General features: G+C 34.7%; 1 protein-coding gene across 5 annotated transcripts in view; it reads left to right on the plus strand.

Moving 5' to 3' along the window:
* Positions 1-17,621, plus strand: part of ROBO2 (roundabout guidance receptor 2) — a 572,640-nt gene that overhangs the window by 464,177 nt on the left and 90,842 nt on the right. For all 5 annotated transcript variants that reach the window (XM_061194027.1, XM_061194028.1, XM_061194031.1 and 2 more), the window contains exons 8-9: positions 9,193-9,317; positions 13,825-13,996. In XM_061194027.1, the coding sequence (XP_061050010.1) occupies positions 9,193-9,317; positions 13,825-13,996 (297 nt within the window). The remainder of the gene's footprint in view (positions 1-9,192; positions 9,318-13,824; positions 13,997-17,621) is intronic.

Genomic DNA, 17,621 nt, shown 5'->3' on the forward strand with positions numbered 1-17,621 from the left:
AATTAAATAAGTTGAAGAATCATTTATCAATTAGAAGCCAGCCTGTTCTGATTACTGAGTAAACATTCATCTCTTACTCCTGCTCTACATTTCATGTTAATGAAATGCATTTTTGCTATTTCTTGTTGCTGAGGCCAAGCCTATTAACTAATTTTTTTTGCAGGAACTTTTAGAATTGGTAAACATTTTTATGTTGTTTTTGTCACTCTGGGGTGGTGGCTACTCATTTATAGTCTTTAAGTTATAGATTTTCATTTAGTATATTGGGCATTCTTTACAGAGGGGCATATAAGAATCAGTTAGGAAAATTTTTCAAACATATTTTCTTTGACTTCTCCCCACCCAAATTACTATAATAGTGAGTTACTGTCATTGGTAAGAATGCATCATATTCTTTAATATGATGAGATGGAAAAAAATGAGAGTATTTGCTTTAAATCAAGAATTTTATTTAGTGTTGACTATTTGGAGATTTTCCAGGCCAAATAAAGATACCATTTCATTGCAAAATAGTAGACAGCACACCATAACACTAAGAGTTTACAATGGAACAGAAGAATCAAGGCACACAGGCAGGGGGAACAAATATAGAAACAAGACAATACAAACAAGGGCAAGTACCTTAAGTGGGAAGAACACAAGAAAAGTACAAGATTAGAGTGTGTTCAGGTTAATCGTTGTCGACAAAGTGGATCAAAGGATAATAGATATCAAGATGGATTAACCACTAGGACAAGCAAATACGCATGCAAGTGATTGAAAGTAGACTGGTCTGCTGAAATGTTGCAGCTAGTTTGGGGACAGGTGAGCATCAGGATGGTAAAACCCTGGGCCAGCTGATGGAAGACAAAATGCTACACAGAGGAGAATGATTTGCAAGCATTGCAATGGCAAGCAATAGAAAAAGCACTGTAGGTTTTTGAATAAAGAATCACTTGAAATAAGTATACTTAAGAAAGGTTGTACTTACAGGTGGCACAGAAAGAGCAAGATTATAGGTTTTATGTACTTTAACAATAAAAGCAATTATTTAGGAAAAACATGTTATGATTTTAACAACATTATACCATATTGGAAATTATAGCATATAATTCTTACCCTTCAGTTTGGTAATAGACATGACAGATTCTCAGTTAGTCATATGGTTTGAAGTGAACCATATGTGTTTAAGAGTTCCAACTATATCAGATGGATCAGAATTCAAGTCCTTCTTCCTATCTATTGATTTAATCTTTAAAAGCCTTCATGAGATTCAATTTTCTGGTCTTTACATCATAATGATAGAAGTTAAGACATAGGGCTCTTTGAATATTAAATGAGATAATGCCTGTGGATGGTTTAACACACCTCCTGGCACTTAATAAGCACTCAATTAATTTTAATTATTGTTGTTGTATTAAGCAGTTTTCAACTTGCATATCTTTAAAACAAGCAAATGATGGAAGAATGTGTGTTTCAAATATGCTTATAGAATATATTATAATTTAACAAGCAAACAACATTAAATAGCAAAAAAATTTTATACTTGAGTTTAGGATACAAAGTTCATAATCTTTATTGTTACAGAAGAAGAAGCGTATTCACTCAGGTGCAAAATTGTACCCAAAGGAAGAGCTGCTGGGTGTGCCTGTAACCACCCTATCACATATTAATGTATGCAACTTCTTCATGACTGTCTCCATGTTCATGTCTGCCATAGAAAGTCATATTTTCCTGTAAAAACAACTCTGAACATGATGTGATAACCTTTAGGGTTCCCCATCCCACATCTCCAAGCCCACCTCATGCAAGGCCTATGCTTCCTACTCGTGTTCAGCCATCTGATTTCCGTATCACCCACTCACTCACAGCAGTGGGCATTAGCGTAACAGAGCTGTAGCGTGACTTTGATTGAAGCCAGCTTGGGCTGAATGCAGTATCAAAGCATAGCTTAGCAGAAATCAAATCTAATTTACTGTGCATTGTATTTAAATTCTCAAAAACACAGTTTTGAGTGAACAGTACCAGACCTCTAATCTTTTTTTTTTTTTTCCTGTGTCTTCTTCTAAGACCTTTTATTTTATTAGGTCTTATATTTAGTTTCTTGATAAAATTTCCTTAATTTTTTTTTAACATCTTTATTGGGGTATAATTGCTTTACAATGTTGTGTTAGTTGCTGCTGTATAACAAAGTGAGTCAGCTATACGTATACATATATCCCCATATCCCCTCCCTCTTGCGTCTCCCTCCCACCCTCCTTATCCCACCCCTCTAGGTGGTCGCAAAGCACTGAGCTGATCTCCCTGTGCCATGCAGCTGCTTCCCACCAGCTATCCATTTTACATTTGGTAGTGTATATATGTCACTGTTACTCTCACTTCGTCTCAGCTTACTCTTCCCCCTCCCTGTGTCCTCAAGTCCATTCTCTATGTCTGTGTCTTTATTCCTTTCCTGCCCCTAGGTTCATCAGAACCTTTTTTTTTTTTTTTTTTTTAGATTCCATATATATCTGTTAGCATACGGTATTTGTTTTTCTCTTTCTGACTTACTTCTCTCTGCATGACAGACTCTAGGTCCATCCACCTCACTACAAATAACTCAATTTTGTTTCTTTTTATGGCTGAGTAATATTCCATTGCATATATGTCCCACATCTTCTTTATCCATTCATCTGTTGATGGACACTTAGGTTGCTTCCATGTCCTGGCTATTGTAAATAGTGCTGCAATGACCATTGTGGTACATGACTCTTTTTGAATTATGGTTTTCTCAGGCTATATGCCCAATAGTGGGATTGCTGGGTCGTATGGTAGTTCTATTTTTAGTTTTTTAAGGAACCTCCATACTGTTCTCCATAGTGGCTATATCAATTTACATTCCCACCAACAGTGCAAGAGGATTCCTTTTTCTCCACACCCTCTCCAGCATTTATTGTCTGTAGATTTTTTGATGATGGCCATTCTGACTGGTGTGAGGTGATACCTCATTGTAGCTTTGATTTGCATTTCTCTAATGATTAGTGATGTTGAGCATCCTTTCAGGTATTTGTTGGCAATCTGTATATCTTCTTTGGAGAAATGTCTGTTTAGGTCTTCTGCCCATTTTTGGATTGGGTTGTTTGTTTTTTTGATATGGAGCTGCATGAGCTGCTTGTATATTTTGAAGATTAATCCTTTGTCAGTTGCTTCATTTGCAAATATTTTCTCCCATTCTGAGGGTTGTCTTTTCATCTTGTTTATGGTTTCCTTTGCTGTGCAAAAGCTTTTAAGTTTCATTAGGTCCCATTTGTTTATTTTTGTTTTTATTTCCATTTCTCTAGGAGGTGGATCAAAAAGGATCTTGCTGTGATTTATGTCATAGAGTGTTCTGCCTATGTTTTCCTCTAAGAGTTTTATAGTGTCTGGCCTTACATTTAGGTCTTTAATCCATTTTGAGTTTTTTTGTGTGTATGGTGTTAGGAAGTGTTCTAATTTCATTCTTTTACATGTAGCTGTCCAGTTTTCCCAGCACCACTTATTGAAGAGGCTGTGTTTTCTCCATTGTATACGCTTGCCTCCTTTATCAAAGATAAGGTGACCATTTGTGCGTGGGTTTATCTCTGGACTTTCTATCCTGTTCCATTGATCTATATTTCTGTTTTTGTGCCAGTACCATACTGATTACTGTAGCTTTGTAGTTTAGTCTGAAGTCAGGGAGCCTGGTTCCTCCAGCTCCATTTTTCTTTCTCAAGACTGCTTTGGCTATTTGGGGTCTTTTGTGTTTCCATACAAATTGTGCAATTTTTTGTTCTAGTTCTGTGAAAAATGCCAGTGGTAGTTTGATAGGGATTGCACTGAATCTTATAGTATAGTCATTTTCACAATGTTGATTCTTCCAATCCAAGAATATGGTATATCTCTCCATCTGTTTGTATCATCTTTAATTTCTTTCATCAGTGTCTTATAGTTTTCTGCATACAGGTCTTTTGTCTCCTTAGGTAGGTTTATGCCTAGGTATTTTATTCTTTTTGTTGCAGTGGTAAATGGGAGTGTTTCCTTAATTTCTCTTTCAGGTTTTTCAACATTAGTGTATAGGAATGCAAGAGATTTCTGTGCATTAATTTTGTATCCTGCTACTCTACCAAATTCATTGATTAGCTCTAGTAGTTTTCTGGTAGCATCTTTAGGATTCTCTATGTATAGTATCTGTCATCTGCAAACAGTGACAGTTTTACTTCTTCTTTTCCAATTTGGATTCCTTTTATTTCTTTTTCTTCTCTGATTGCTGTGGCTAAAACTTCCAAAACTATGTTGAATAATAGTGGTAAGAGTGGGCAACCTTGTCTTGTTCCTGATCTTAGAGGAAATGGTTTCAGTTTTTCACCATTGAGACAGACCTCTAATCTTAATTGACCTTTTTATATCTGGGTCTAGTCCTCTGGAAATCACACAAGGTACTTTTCTTAAGGAGCTATTGTTTTTAACTAGTACATGTGTAATTGAACATTGAATTGTGCCACTCTGTTTTCTTCATTTCATTTCTTGTTATAGCTGAAGCAATAAAGTATCGTCACTTAATAGGTTAAGCAAGTCGGTCGTTACATCATAGTTACAAGAGATTTGTCTAATGCTTCAGGTTTTAGAGAAGACATAAAAAATGTGTATTTTATAGTCTTCCGTCTTCGAAATATATGAGAATTGCCATTTCTATAACTAGCATATTCTTCTGGAGTTTATAACTCAAACTCTTTAATTCACATTGGGTTTAAATATGTGTTTTGGATTGTCATCCTGAGGACCTAGTTGTGTTTTTTCATATTTAATGAGAGCCATCATAGAAAATCCATTTTGTGTATAGCACACTTTGTGCTATCGTGCTGTGTTGATAAAATGCCACCTCTCTGCCTACTCCCTCCTATTGGTGCCATCGGCCAAGTACTGTCTTTTCAAACCATTTTCACTGCCACCTGGCAGAAATACTGAAACTGTGAAGTGTTATCAGAAGAATTATTGATGCAGTTTTTCATTTTGAAACCTCAAAAATAAAGTCCTTCAGCTGATATCCCTTCACAGAAGATTACAGTATAGGTCTTGGGCAGAGAAGGAGAGTCTACAGAAGTAAAAGTGATTGATGCAGTTGGTTTTGGTGGCTCAACTTCAGATGACAATAAAAAAAATGTACATTTTCAGAGACTTGAATACTTTTAAAATCTTTTGCTTTGTTAAATGCTTTAATATCTTTATTTTTTAATTTTAAAAATGAAAAGGTGATTCTAGTTTCAGCAAGATCAGTGTGATTTAATTTCAGGTGACAAGAAGTAATTTGGTACATTAGAAATACAGTGTATTTATAATAACTTGGAATAAAAGTACAATATATATAAACATCACATGAAAGGATATTTCATAGCATGAATAACACAAATGCTGATAGCATTTCGTTACTAGTCTTTAAAAATTCATTACTGAGTAAAAACTCAAGAAACTTTGATTTCCTGGTCTTTTAGATTATATCATCAGTGGTAAATATTGCACTGTGATATTGCAGAATTTCTTTGTCCTTTAAGAATTCTTATGAAATATTATATTTAGGTGCTACTATGAATATAGCAATTCTCAACTGGATTTGCTGTCCCAACTTGCTAAGATTTTTCAACCTCATATCTGCCTTTTCTCTTTTAGGAAGAGCATTCTTTCTAGAACACAACCTAATTATATCTTTCTTGCATAAGCATCTGTGAAAAGATCTCCATACTTTCTAGGGCAAAATTTAAGCTCCTTTAGCATAAATTATCTCACCCTACCTATGTCACGTCTGCATCCCTGAGTTTATTTTTAAAATCATTTATATCCTCCCAGCACATCTGCTTCCACAGGTCTCTGCCTGTGTCTGCCTCTCTCTGTCCCAGGTGACCTGAGTCCTCTCCATCTCGTGAACTCTTACTTGTGCTTCAAAGCACAATTCAAACATAGCCATCTCCTGGCATCTTTCCTCTTTTTTCCTCAGCAGTTACTTGATCTAGTTTGTGCGCTTCCACACTTTTTCCCCTGATGCCCCCTGCATATTTCTATTATTATACAAATCATATTCTGCTGTATTTGTTTTTATTTATTCATTTAATAGGAAGTCTCTGCCATAGGCTATGAACAATTTTTTATTCTGTTTTCTATCTCCTGTACCAAGCAGAATGTATCATAGTTTGTAGCTAGTCAATACATTTTTGAACGAGTAAATAGATGAATCATATCTTTTTCATAAAGTGGATCGATAGATTTGGTTATTCGCCCGTCCTTATTTTGGGGGTTATGTTTTAGCAGCTGTGTTAAAATTGTAGGATCTGGATTCCAAAAGCATTTTACAAAATCGCTCATCTATCCAAAGGTTTTTGAAAGCTTGAAAAATCAAATTTAAGAAGTCTATAGTTTAATATTTAAAGTACAAATGGTAATTTTACTGAGATAGATGATAGATAAACAGAGTTAGCATAATATGCTTAAAACTATAAAATATGTTTTCATTGCTTTCATTTGTTGTTTCGTCTGATGATTTTAATCATGTGTATTCTCAGTTATTACTTTTAAAAAATTATATAAAGAAGGATTTTATGGTTCATATGGGCCTCTAAATTTTTACTAACTAGTTTTACCAGCTAGTTATGAGAGCCAATTCAAATTCCTTCTGGTCCAAAGCAATACAGATGAACTAATAAGCTGTGTATGTGATTTTCATCAAAGACTGTTAACTGATTTTTACTATATTGACTTTTATTTTAGTTTTTATTTTTGATAATGAGGTACAAGCTAAGTTACTCAGTACTTCTTACTTAGTGTCCATGTTGGCAGTAAACTTTTTTTCATAGAATTACTAAGAAGTAAAGAAATATACATTGATCTTTAAATTTTTTTTAATGTATATAATTTTTCTTAGATATTACAGATGATAGAGACCAATCTTAAGTATTTGTGTGTATAACTATCGGTGGTTTCACATCTCTATTGAAAAATGGACACTGCAGTGTTTTAAGAGTCGTACCTAAAGTAATTTTGTAATGTTGATTTAAACTATCATTCATATTAGAAAAAATGGAACAAAAATCAATGTATCTGCCGATTCAGTGGAATTGTGTAGAAATAACAAGAAGATCATAAGAAGCAAGTAATCTCCTGAAAATACAGGGCAACATAAATCATGTCCTGTTCAAATAGATCCATAAATCTGGGTTCTTCATCCTTTTAAACTGAGTCTGCTATTATCTATAGCTGTAGAAGAAAATTTCACTTAGTAGATTTATTCCTTCTGTCTCTGAGGTGTGTGTTGAATGTGTTGAATTAGGAGGCAGTAAAACAGGACACCAAAAAATAAGCCACTACAAATCTCTTGAGTTTTTTGAAAAAATGCTGCTGCTGTTTCTATGCTAACATTCTTGTAAGGATGAGTAACTGGTTGCATGTTTGAGGATACCCTACATTTACTCCGTTCTTGGACCTACAGTTATGTACTCCTAAAGGACTGAAAGAATTCTGGGTAAAGGACTTTACCGAATGATGCTTGCTGTTAAAATTCTTCAGCGCTCAAATTTTAGGACTGTGGCCATGTACACTGGATTCTAAAAATTCGAGTTCATTTTAAAGTTTTTTTCTTGGTCTTAAGTTTTCTAGTATAAGCCAGGAGTTACACTGGAAACAGATGATTAGAAAAGTCATAGAATAAACATGCTGTTTTCTCTTCAACAGGAGTGGATTTTAGTATGAAGAAGATGTCCTTGTGAAAACGTCCAGTTACACAGTCTGCTGTTTTTCACTTTCTTCTTTCTCTTTATAATTAGCCCCAAATTTAAATCTGAACTTCCTTAGCATTTTTACCCCATCCCTTTATTTTCTACTGGAGCTCCTTGTACCTAGGTCTCATTATTTTTGCCTACACCATTTTACTGGCCTTCCAGTCAGCCTCCCTACTTTATTCACCGATCTGTCTCGCTCACAATCTATATACTACATTCATTAGAGGGTTAAAGCTTCCAAAATTTTTGCTTTACATTTATCACTCCTCAGCTTAGAAAGAGTCGGAATAAAATCCTCAGTTTGTCTTCTCAGGCCATTCTTAGACTGGATACAAATCTATCTTTTGTAGCCAATGCTGTTTCTACAATGGGGACTTGCCATTCCTTTGGGATTACACACTGTATGCTAGATGTGTTCTTGCTTCTTACACTTTGCTCAGTTAGCTCCTTGCTTGGAATATGTTCACTTCTCCACTTCTCTAAATGCCACCCCTTCTTCCAAGTCTCCATAATGTCCACCTCCTGCATAAAGCCTTTCACAGCTACCGTAACACAAAGGGATCCCTCTCTCCTGAGTCCTATCACACTTATGATGTGTACTATAATTTAAGTGCTTCTCCTCTGTGCTCTGAGAGCACCTCTATCATTGAACTTACCACAGCCTTAGAGAATTGTTGTTTTAATTTTGCTGTTGTTGTTGTCATCATGATCATGTTTTGTGTTTTCTCTTAGACTATGAGTACCTTCATGGCTGCAGGGTAGATGATTTTATCTGTGTATCTTTAGTGCCCAGTAGGGGAACATAGTAATTGCCGAATGCTTATTGATCTAAATGAAATGAATTAAATAGAATCAACCACTTTCATATGTTTCTTTATATTGTTAGTTATCTTTGTATGTAATTCCCATCTCTTCAATTCTTTGATATTTTCAACACTTCAACTCCTCAGGTCTAGAATATCAGCACTTTGAGAATAGGTATCATATTTTATTCCTTCTGGTATCCCTGTGCCCAGTACAATGTCTTGCAAATATTACAAGAACAATTAATGTTTGTTAGTAGATTGATTTCACAGGAAGGAGATATTTGAGTAATGCAATGCTTCTTTTTCTGTCTTCATTCAAAACACAAAACCATATTGGGGAACTATGTTTTTTCTTAAAAACTTTAGAATATCATTACAAATCTATTTTCCTATGCAAGTATAGGGGCTGCAGGATTTACAGTGTACATTTAAAGTGTGTCTATGAATACATTTACTTCTTTCCTCACATTTGATATAGTGCTCTTTTTTCTTTCCCCATTGTGTTTTGAGAAATGCTTAAAAATAAATAAAAAACTGTAGCCTCTGTCTGGCACTGAGCAATCCACCTAGTATCAGATTTTCTCTTTGATATATTTTTCTTTGTCAACAGTTTATATTGACACACTTTCTTTCCTTTTAAATTATAGCTCCTCCACAGTTTGTGGTTAGGCCAAGAGATCAGATTGTTGCTCAAGGTCGTACAGTGACATTTCCCTGTGAAACTAAAGGAAACCCACAGCCAGCAGTTTTTTGGCAAAAAGAAGGCAGCCAGGTGAGTGTAAGCCTTGACTGCTTTTCTGAAATCTCTGAACTCCCCGTCTCTAGTGATCCTCAAAGTTTGTCTTTCCTTTCTTGTTGTCAATGTTGAATTTATTTTATTTCTGAAAAAGAGACCAATTAATTCTAAAATTAGCGGGAGTCAGATGCTTTAATATAACATTCTTTTTTTCTAGTGTTAATTCTCTAATATTTTTATCTTACGTCAAATAGATACAATGCAGTATAACCAAATTATCTGAAAAAGTCTAACCCGTAGCTGTTTAAAATCTCCTAACAGAAAGGTAAGTTTGCTTTCTTGCATTGAGCTACATTGGGATAAGTAAGTGAGTTAGTATATATAAAGCACTTAGGACATCCTGGGCAAATGTAAAACAGTCAAAAATATTTCCATTATTAATCAGCCTAGAAACTAGTTTCAACCCCCTTTCATAGATATATAGTATAAATACCTTTTCTTTACCGTTAATTTAAGCACGCTTCCATTTAAGAGTAGGAGAAATATTTTCTTCCATCATCCCTTCTGGATTCCCTCATAGTGGGGTTAGACAGGAAATAATACATTAAATACCAGAAAAAAACCAACACTTGTCTGGTCTTTGCTGTGCCCTGGTTTGTCCTCTCCGGGCCCTCTCCGGGCAGCATGATCTCTCAGACTCTGCTAAAAGCGAATTGAATACACCAGTTTTCTCATTTAGAACTTGGTCCAAACTTGGACAAGCACAGGCCTCTAGGTTCTGAGGCAATGAGTGGAACTTCCAGCTTAAACCAGATCAGAAACTGAGTTCTTTGTCTAAAGACTTACCTGTGCATTCCTGAGGGACCTAGAGATAATTTTCGTTCTAGTCTCTCCAGAAGCATTCCGAAGGAGGCATATAGTTCGCAGGAAGAGACCTAGTGGTGTTCCTCCTCAGCACCCTCTGGTGTTAGTAAAAGTTCTGGAAGAATTTCCTGGGCAAACACGGAAACCATGATTAAAAGTCTCAGGCAATCTAAAAACTTTGCCAGAGACGGAAAATGCTTTAGACTAAGTTAAGAGAACCTGTTGATCAAAACTCGTGTATGATTATCTGGGTAGAGAGACATCAGGAAGTTTCCCTCAGCCGTCATTTTGCATTGTTGTGAATTCCTGTACAGTTCTGTACCACTCCAAGCTAGCAGTTTCAACATCTTAGTATGGACAGGCAAATTATCTTTCTTCCTTTCCTCAGTGCTCTTTGTTGGATTCACTTCCCCCATGATTTGTGGGATGGAAATATAGTGATGAGAAGGATAAGGTAAAGTTCTGGCCACTGCCTTATCCCACATCAGGATTGTTCCAGGACTTAATTGCCATCTTTTTTTATCAGTTAGTAACTATACAATAGATTTCTACTCATAGACTTCCTTGATTCTTCACTTAAAAATTGCTCTCAGATTAAAACATCCCAAACTCTAAAGTGAGTGTAAAGCAACATGATATAGTTATAACACACTTGAACATACACACACACACACACACACACACGTACCCTGAAAAAGGAAAGAATTCTAAAGCCATTTTCCCTCTGTTTTTTACAATCTTTGTAGCACTGTTTAAATTTACTGAAGCTCATTTTCTTAATCTAAAATTTGAAGATAATATATTTTACTTCACATAAGTTATGAAGATTATGTGATTAAGTTAGTTTATATGTAAAAATGCTTTACACATTTTGAAGGTTAGAAATGGGGAAAATGCAGAATGCATCTGCCTTCCCTTGTTCCTGACTGAAGTGGCAAGTTCATGCTTCCGCTCAGGCCAGGCTGCTAGGGCCAGAGGTATCCCTCTGCCCACGCACAGAAGCGCAGCACCACTCTGGTCACCTCTGTCCCCAGACCCACATCGTGCCTGAGAAGGCAGGAGGGGATGAACCTGGAGAGCCCTGGTAGCCTGTCAAGATTCTCACTCCTGCCTGTAGCTCCTTCCCTCCATCCATTCGGGGAGGTATGGGGTCCACAGAAGTTACTTTCTCAAGCCACTGATAGTAAATATATGTATGTGAATATATTATTTATTTATAAATGATACAAATATAATGTTATAAAGCAATTTGTTGCAGATTTACACTTTAAATCCATGTAGTGAGTTAAATCTCATTATAACTTGTTATCATGTAGATACAGCTATATCATGTATAAATCACATGCCCTAAAATAGCTTCAGGTTTATACATGCTATTGCATAAAATGTGTATTGGTCTTGTGGCCCGATGAGCATGATATTTAAATATGCTACGTTGTGTTTTAATGTTTTTTAAACAAGTAATGATCAAATAACATTAAAGTATTTCTTTTTCTGTTATTTGACAAAGTGGCATGTAATTCCAGAGATATTAATCTCTGGGAAAAATTTTCGAGTTAGGTGATTTGATTTGATTATAATCTTAGGCCTCGTTTTCTTTATTTCACCTATCTCCCTCACATTAGACAGAGGGGTTGGGGGAGAGAGGAGAGGGGAGAGAGAGAAAGGAGATTGTGAATGAGAACAAAAGAGAAATGCTTGAGCAAATTGTAAATTTTCAAATCATGAATTGGGACATTAGGAAAAATAAATTGGTCTTACTGTCTGCAGTATCCAATTTTTACAGTGATCTATGACTATCCATCAGTATAGAGAGTTAAGAGCCTGGACTTAATGGTCCATATTCCTCAATATGTGCTGATAATGCCAATTAGCACTAATAGGATACCCAGGCACTTCAAGGCAAGAAGAGCTCTGTAGAATTCCTGGGTTTTGCTTGTCATCCATTTTCTTTTGCCTATGTCATACAAACAGGGAATAAAAATGATGGGTTAACCTCAATCATATGCCATTTTTCATGTCATCGAATCATTTAGAAGGTGGACTGATAACACATTGTAGAGGAAGAGATCCCGGGGAGAATTAAGCCCATCTGATGTATTAGTGCTATGTAAATTAGTATTCTAATGGCTAATTGTAGGAAAGTGCACACTTTGAGTTATTGTATCATTTCCAAGTGGCTTTAAAATTTAGACCCTTCTCTTTCAGATGGTTTATTTCAGTAATATATTTGGATTCCACAGGAGAATTAGCTTGTTCTCAAATTATGCTTCATATGTATGAAAAAGTCTAGCCTTATATAGTAATACAAATTTTATAGGAAGGCAATAGCATTTTGAGATTATATTCCTGACATGCTAGCAAACATCACCTCTTTTGGAAAAGGTTTAATAACATAGTATGTTTATGTAAAGTGGGCTTACAGTGTCACACTCGAATCTAATAAAGTGGACATCCATCATGTTGCAATAAAGAGAAGAGCTTCTAATTAAAGTAGGACCTCATTCGCAGGATTAAAGTCATTTAGCGTAATTGAAAAGTGTTAATACCCTATTTTATCCTCTTTCATTGGTATTACTTCAAGGGTAGAAACATTTTAAGGGGAAAATGTGTCTTATGCCTTTAATTGAATGTTATTACCTCCTGATTGTAACATATTGAAACTGTTTAATTACAAACCTGGAAAATTAATTACTATGTCGAGAAACAGATCCCAGAGGGTTATAATGTTCTTTTTTGTAAGTAAATACAACATAAAAATTGATATGTCCTTATTTATAATCCAACTTGGAAGCATATCTCAATATAATTTATTATATCCAAATTTTTTTTTAATTGAACAACAGTAAAGTAACATAGGTCATCCAGGTTATCACTACTGCTCTCCTATAAGAACGTTCACAATTTCGTGATTTGGCTGCTTGTATTTAATATGAGTTATATAGGAAACTAAAGAACCTTTTATTTTTGGAAAGGGTAATATTATGAAATTCTTTACCATCACACGCATCCTTCAGAAACATCCCGCATCTTCTTTTTATTTTCAGTGATTTGGTTAATCTTGCTCAGACGGTAGCCTTTATACCTAGCTCCTTTCAAAGCTGTTACAACCTGCAGAAATCTTACAGCAGAAGGAGATTCAGCTGTCTCTCTGTGTCAGTCTCAGTCACACACTTCTGAATACCTTTAGGAGAAATCCAGTTACTTATGTCAAATATTCAAAAGGGTCAGCAGAAAATATTTTTGCGTTCTTTGGTGGTCTGCAGTTTATAAAACACATACACAATTGATGTTACATTCCAGATTCTCACGATGTCTTATGAGTTGAGTCAGATGAGCATTATTATGTCCATTTTACAGATGAGGAAACCGCGTTTCAAAACTGTTCAGTAACTCACAGAAAGTCAGGCAGAGAGTAAAAGGTCACGATCCAGACCTAGATGATTGTTCCTTCAGCCAGAGCATGCTCGCTTCTTAGAGCACATCATTTTCCCATGATGGGAAAAAAGTTTCCCAGTGAGACTCACTGTGTGGCCTTTAACCCTTTCGGTACCGTATTTTTAAATCTTTGTGTTTTCTTTTTCCAGCCACATTTCTCTAACTGCAGTAGCTGTTGTTAATATAATTTTCCTTCTGAGTGAGAAGAGATTTCTTAGTAACATTGTGTTTGTTTCCACAGAACCTGCTTTTCCCAAATCAACCCCAACAGGCCAACAGCAGATGTTCTGTGTCGCCAGCCGGGGACCTTACAATTACCGACACTCAGCGCTCGGACGCGGGTTACTACATCTGCCAGGCCCTAACCGTGGCAGGAAGCATTTTAGCAAAAGCTCAGCTGGAAGTTACTGATGGTGTGATATTATTAGAATTTGTTTTCTGAAAATAATGATTTTTATTTCAAAACTATGAAATTCTCTGACCTGTTAGTTAAATCCTTAAAATTAATGCTTATCTTCTAAGTTTGAATCTAGGTAAAATAACATTCTTAATAGTTTCTAATTCTCCCTGATTTAATACCATTTACTTTCCCAAAGAAGAACATCAAACACAATCTATTTTATTCTTAAAAATATAGTGATGCATTATTTTAGTGAAATAGAAATAGGAATGTTAGCTGTGTATTTTTATTCAGTCTTGTGCTGATATGATTGCTTCTAATGGATAGTAATAATCTTATTTTACTAGAGGAGAGAGAGATATAATCTTTATTATCAGTGGAAACAGAGATGACTTTTCACTTAGCCAATCACATTATGACATCCTATGATGTGTCAATTATACATTCAAAGTTAAATTAATTAAATACCTTCCAAACTACAAGTGGATGCTAAAACTATTTTTTTATTTGTATGTATGCACTACAAATCTTAACTGAAGCACCTGATTCAGGTGAAAGTTGAAGACCATGCAGCGCTCTTCATGTCTGATTTTTTTTTCCCAAGAGCTTTTTTGTCACAATTGACACGTAGGGAGTTTTAGATATTTGTGAACCTCTGAGCATTAATTTAAGCCATATTCTTTGATATCTTAAATTAAAAAAATCTCTCTTGCTCTCTTTGATTTGTGGGGTTTCTGATTCTCCCCACACCCGCACCCTCCCACACTGGGTTCTGCGATAAAAGAGCTTTGGGCTGTGACCTCTCTGATTCTCTTCTTTCTCTGCTGAGCTTTTATACAATTCAAATTTACATGTAGATTAAAAGGTCATTTAAAATTAATAGAAAGGCAGTATTTTTTAATGTCTGCCCATGGTATTGCCTGATTCAGCGCCATGTCAGGAATGGGAATAAATAGAACAGACAAACATTAGCTGAGGGGATATTGAGTCATTAATGGCCATACCTGCTGATGCAGCAGAGATTTACTGCTATGGAACTGAAAGAAGTCAGGTTCAAGGGTAATAGTGCCAAGAAATTCTTCCTTTACATGGACAAGATCATCGATCCTTCAAACCTCCATATTTCTTTAAAAGAAATAACATATAATTATTAATCTTTTTTAAGTTCCTATGTTTTCTTCTACTAGGAAAAAATGTCTAGAAACATACACTTGGAAAATAAGGTATTCTGGCCAAAACCTAAGTTTTATTCTATACTACTATGAAAGATTCCAAATATAATGCTGAAGAACTCCACTATAGCTGCTTATGGTATTTTACAAAAGACAGACTTTTAAATGTTTCTAAATGAAGAAAGTGTTATGAAGAAGGCAAACCATATTTGTAGAAAACAAAGTTGATGATTTAGAAGAGCCAGTTGATATGACTGATGTGGTTCATGAAACAGGTGGATATTCAAAATTGTGCCTGATATAATGAAAAGGAAAACTTGTTTTGAGAAATTATGTTTGTTGTTGACATAATCTCTCATACCAGTAGTAATTCTAGCTTTGGTTCTGTGGTCAAACTGAAAAGAGTGATAAGGAAATTTAAATCTGATGACTGAGATGTCTCTGAACATTTGGTTACAAGTGGCTTGAATATTCATTGCTACATTGATTTTTACTTTCGTAAGCAATCACAAAGTCAAGATACTTTTGCAAAAACGTTGAATGGAGGTTATAGAGTTATTGATTTTGACAGTAAAGAAATCTAACTTCAAGACCTAAACACACACACACACACACACACACACACACACACACACACACACTTTATTATAAATAACTGTCTCTAAATATTAACTTGCCACATTGGCCGATGACTTCAGCTTTTATTCATAGTTTTGAATTTTTCAGACTGGTTAACAGTTTAATAATACGTAAGCCATCATTTTCCTTTTGAACGTGTTGCTTGGTATGATCCAGGGCAGTTTAGAGCCAAATGAAATTCCAATGTAGAATGAAAACATATGTCATGTTCAGAAAAACAAGCAAAACATCTATAGCGATGTTTCTGTTGTTACGTTTTTGTACTTAGACTCCTTTCTTGGAAATATTTTTAACTCAAGTGTTCACATGAGATGAGATTGTTAATGGTGATGAAAGGTGCTGTTGAGTGATAATTTTACTTATTATAGGTAGAGCTAAGATCTTTAATACACTTGAATTTCAAAACATCCCTTTAAAAGACCTTCTTATTATTTCATTAACACTGTTCTTCATTTCTTTTCTTCTCTTAGAAAATTAGAAAATTGTAATGAGAATTCTGAGTAGAGCCAATAGAATCTAAAAGGACTGGAGAGAAGAAATGTACAATAGATGTCACATCATGATCTTATATGATTGGTTTATTGAGGATTCACAATGCATAGTTAGAGAAAACCATGGAATTGTTCACAGATCACTGGAAACCCTAAATGTTCATTTAACCTCTGACCTTAGTGTTATGGAAACTTGTGGTCATCTTTCACCCATAACGTCCTTGAAACTGAAAGTTCTTTCTGGCCAGGAGATTTTCAGTTACTTTTTTGATCAAATTCATTTAAAAGACAATGAGCTACTCATTTGGGCAGTAAAAAAGAGAAAAAAGAAACTAATTGTATGTCCTTTGCCCATATATAATGATTTCAAGGATATGACAGTAAGAGCAGGTTATAAGAAGTTACCTGAATTCTATATAGATATTTAATTTGAAACAAAAAAGTAACATTATATAAAATTTAATAAATAGTTTCTTCTCTGGTAATGCAGACCCATTTTTCTTACTGAATTTTAAAATTATTCATAATGTTTGGTGAATTGGCCTTCCATTTTTGACTTAGAGAGAAAATAAATTCCACAAAGCGTTCAACTTGAATATCTATTTGCACAATTATTGCCAGATATGTCAGAATTGGTATAATATTGTGCTTTCACGTTCTCTGAAGATTATTTAATTTACTTCTAAAATGAAGAATTTGATCAAGAAAAGCAGTGAACTAAATGGATCTAATTTTTATTTGCAAAGAATACACAGAGAATCTTGTTTTCCTTAGGTTTTTATAAGGTTTTCTACATATACGCACATTTTAATACTTATTTTGATATAACAGGTTTAGGTTGATTGGAAGTCCACTCTGTCTTGACATGCAGGGGACCTCTATTTTAAATCAAGATCAGTTGGCTTTCTCATGGTAGCCTCTAAAAGGGCTGTTTGATTTAATGTCTTTCCCCAAAACTGTGAACTCTACAAATAAAAATGCATATAGATTGAGAAATATATAAACATATAAACGGGTATTTGTAAAAGCTGGTAGACAAAGGAAATTAGAGCATTAATAAGCAAAATGACTTTTTTTGATTATGTACATAGTAATCCAAGATGACCTTCCTGAGAAAAAGCACTCTTCACAGTTGCTTAGCAATAATTCAGATTCAGCATCTTTTTCTTTTTGTGGAACTTATATATATATATATATATATATATATATATATATATATAAATATTATATTTGTTATTATTATATATTACTATACATAATAAAGAGCATATTTGGATAATTAACCAAAACCTATGAGAAATTTACAAAACTTTCTCTTAAGAAATCCTTTCTTGGA

This window comes from Eubalaena glacialis, chromosome 6 (genome assembly GCF_028564815.1).
Source record: "Eubalaena glacialis isolate mEubGla1 chromosome 6, mEubGla1.1.hap2.+ XY, whole genome shotgun sequence".
NCBI classification, from domain to species: Eukaryota; Metazoa; Chordata; class Mammalia; order Artiodactyla; family Balaenidae; genus Eubalaena; species Eubalaena glacialis.